At 45.5% G+C, this 2,694-nt stretch overlaps 1 gene segment (V, D, J or C); it reads left to right on the top strand.

Annotated features, from left to right (window-relative positions):
- The first annotated feature begins 1,161 nt into the window (after positions 1 to 1,161).
- LOC132009152 (immunoglobulin heavy variable 3-74-like) lies at positions 1,162 to 1,831 on the top strand. The segment is given in 2 exon segments: positions 1,162 to 1,306; positions 1,410 to 1,831. Coding segments are annotated over 2 exon segments (453 nt in total).
- Positions 1,832 to 2,694: the final 863 nt, after the last annotated feature.

The following is a 2,694-nucleotide window of genomic DNA, read 5'->3' as shown; positions in this document are numbered from 1 at the left end:
ACTTGACATGACATCCACAGGCTGGTGCCTGAGTGTCGGATTTGTTCAGGCACCGGTTTCTTCTGGAGCAGGACAGCTCCCCAATGCTGTGCTTCTTCCTGGTGCCTCACATCTTCCATGGACAGGTCTTTCTGAGCTTCTAACTCAACCTTCTCTGGTCCACCTCTTGATGTCTTTGGTTCTCTTCTCCACAGCCAGCAGAATCAGTTCCTGAACAACAAGGGAGTTCTTCTCTTTTTGGGACAAAGATCTCCTGGGTCAAGAGGGTGTGTGGATGAGGCTGAAGCAAGTGGCTTCTGTCTGCTCTTTCAGATCTTCCTCCAGCTGGTGCTTCCAACTGCTGCCTTCAGAGCTGTCAGTCATTAAAGCCAGTGATTCCTGATCAAGACAGCAACACGACTGTGTCCACAAGGATTGATTCTGGGGCAAAGAAGCCCTACAGAGAGAGTACATAGAGTACAATGTCCCATTTATGAATCCTACAGAATTAAAGCCAGTATAAGGTGACATGAGGAAGAGCAATAGTTATGTGGGAACAGGGAGGACAAGGGAAAGGGAAGGAGGAATTCCAGGGGGAAATCTGGACATTTTAGGGAGAATTGAGGCACTCACTGTCCATAATGTTGATTGTGACACTTGTGTTTATATATCACACACTCCGTATATGGGCCATTCATCTTGTGTCGCATATACACATTGAATTTATTATAGGTAATAACAAAGTTGATTTTAAAGGGATGTAGAGAGAGTGAATGTTACAGACATGAAAATACACCTGCACGATGCTGATTTTCTCTGTATTTATGGTAAAGTATAAAATAAGCAAAATCAATCCATCCCCATTAGAGGATGGGTTCCATATGCCTCATAGCCTGACACTCTGTCCTGCAGATGATTCGGGGTGAAGGGCAGCAATTCCTGTGGGGGGAGCACTGACCTACATCCTGGGGTCATTCTCACCCCATATATGTTCATGGACACCCTGCAAACACAAGTATACACCCTGGAAAGTTATATGATAAAAAACATTTTCTTCAACATTTATATTAGCACTAAAAGGTATTCACAACTGCTTGGGTCACTGCCTCTCTGTCAGACTAAATCCCAAGCTGAATATATAGCCAGAGGACATGCAAATAGGGTCCACCATCTGCTGATTAAAACAGCCCAAACCTGACTCTGCAGCTGGGAGAGGAGCCCCAGCACCAGGATTCCCAGGTGTTCCAGTCAGTGCTCAGGACCAGACACAGAGAACTCACCATGGAATTTGTACTTGGCTGGGTTTTCCTTGTTGCTCTTTTAAAAGGTAATTTATGGAGAAAAAGAGACATTGAGTATGTGAGTGGATATGAGTGAGAGAAGACATGGGGGTGTCACCGATCCCTTACTTGGGTATCTTGTGTCTGCAGGTGTCCAGTGTGAGGTGCAGCTGGTGGAGTCTGGGGGAGACCTGGTGAAGCCTGGAGGGTCTCTGAGACTTTCCTGTACAGCCTCTGGATTCACCTTCAGCAGCTATGGAATGCACTGGGTCCGCCAGGCTCCAGGGAAGGGGCTGCAGTGGGTCGCATATATACGCTATGATGGAAGTAGCACAAGCTACGCAGACTCTGTGAAGGGCCGATTCACCATCTCCAGAGACAACGGCAAGAACACGCTGTATCTGCAGATGAACAGCCTGAGAGCCGAGGACACGGCCCTGTATTACTGTGCGATAGACACAGTGCAGGGACATCAGTGTGAGCACAGACACAAACCTCAGACTACAAGGGTATCAGACCAGCAGGGGGTGCACACCACTCACCAGTTCTGTCTTTAAGCCCAGGAGCAGATGCAGATGAAGGTTATGGGCAGGTTTCCTGTAGGGATCTAGTGACTCATCTCCAGAGAACACTTTTCCTCCGGGACCTTCTCTGCACACATGATTCTGTGCTTAACTCTTCATTCTCTGGCTTTGAAAATGCGTTCTAATGGGAAAACAATTATACCAAAATGCAGAAAAAACTGAATCACTAACGTTGTTTATTCTTGTCCATAAATACCCATGAATCACAGATAAACTAGTGCTCATCAAGTGAGCCTTTACAGAACTCCCAGCTGCTCTCACTGTGCAGCAGAGGTCCACCCTGCTCAACGTGCAAACTCGCTAGAAGCAGCATGAAGTGCATGCTGGATGTGAGGCCACCAGAGGCATCAACAATCGAAAGCAAAAGAAGAAAACATCTTTGTTGGGACATGACTGTCTGAAACAATGCTCAGAGCATCAATGTTAGAGACAACATGGGAAAGCAATGGAGCCCCCACCAGGTGTGATGTGTAGTCTGGACATGACACACACACAGGCATAAACACACACACATACACACACACACACACACACACACACACAAGCATGAAACCTTTTTCACTTTGCCCTAATTTTTCTGCAGCAATGGTGGTCCTAAGACAAAAATACACAGCATACAGGAAGACCTCAAGAAGCAAGAAAAATCTGAAAGAAACACTCCAACGTTACACCTAAAGGAGCTAGAGAAGGTTGATGACTAAAGCCTAAATACAGGAGAAGGAAGGAAATAGCAAAGATTAGAGCAGTAATAAGTGATATAAAAACAAATGAAAAAAAAACAAACACAGAACAGAACAAAAAAGGAAGGCATAGTTTTTTGGAAAACAAAAACAATAAAACTGAGAAACCTC

Source organism: Mustela nigripes, unplaced genomic scaffold (genome assembly GCF_022355385.1).
Source record: "Mustela nigripes isolate SB6536 unplaced genomic scaffold, MUSNIG.SB6536 HiC_scaffold_5730, whole genome shotgun sequence".
Taxonomy (NCBI): domain Eukaryota; kingdom Metazoa; phylum Chordata; class Mammalia; order Carnivora; family Mustelidae; genus Mustela; species Mustela nigripes.
The sequence above is the reverse complement of the archived record's forward strand: the minus strand, read 5'-3'. Positions and strand labels throughout refer to the sequence as shown.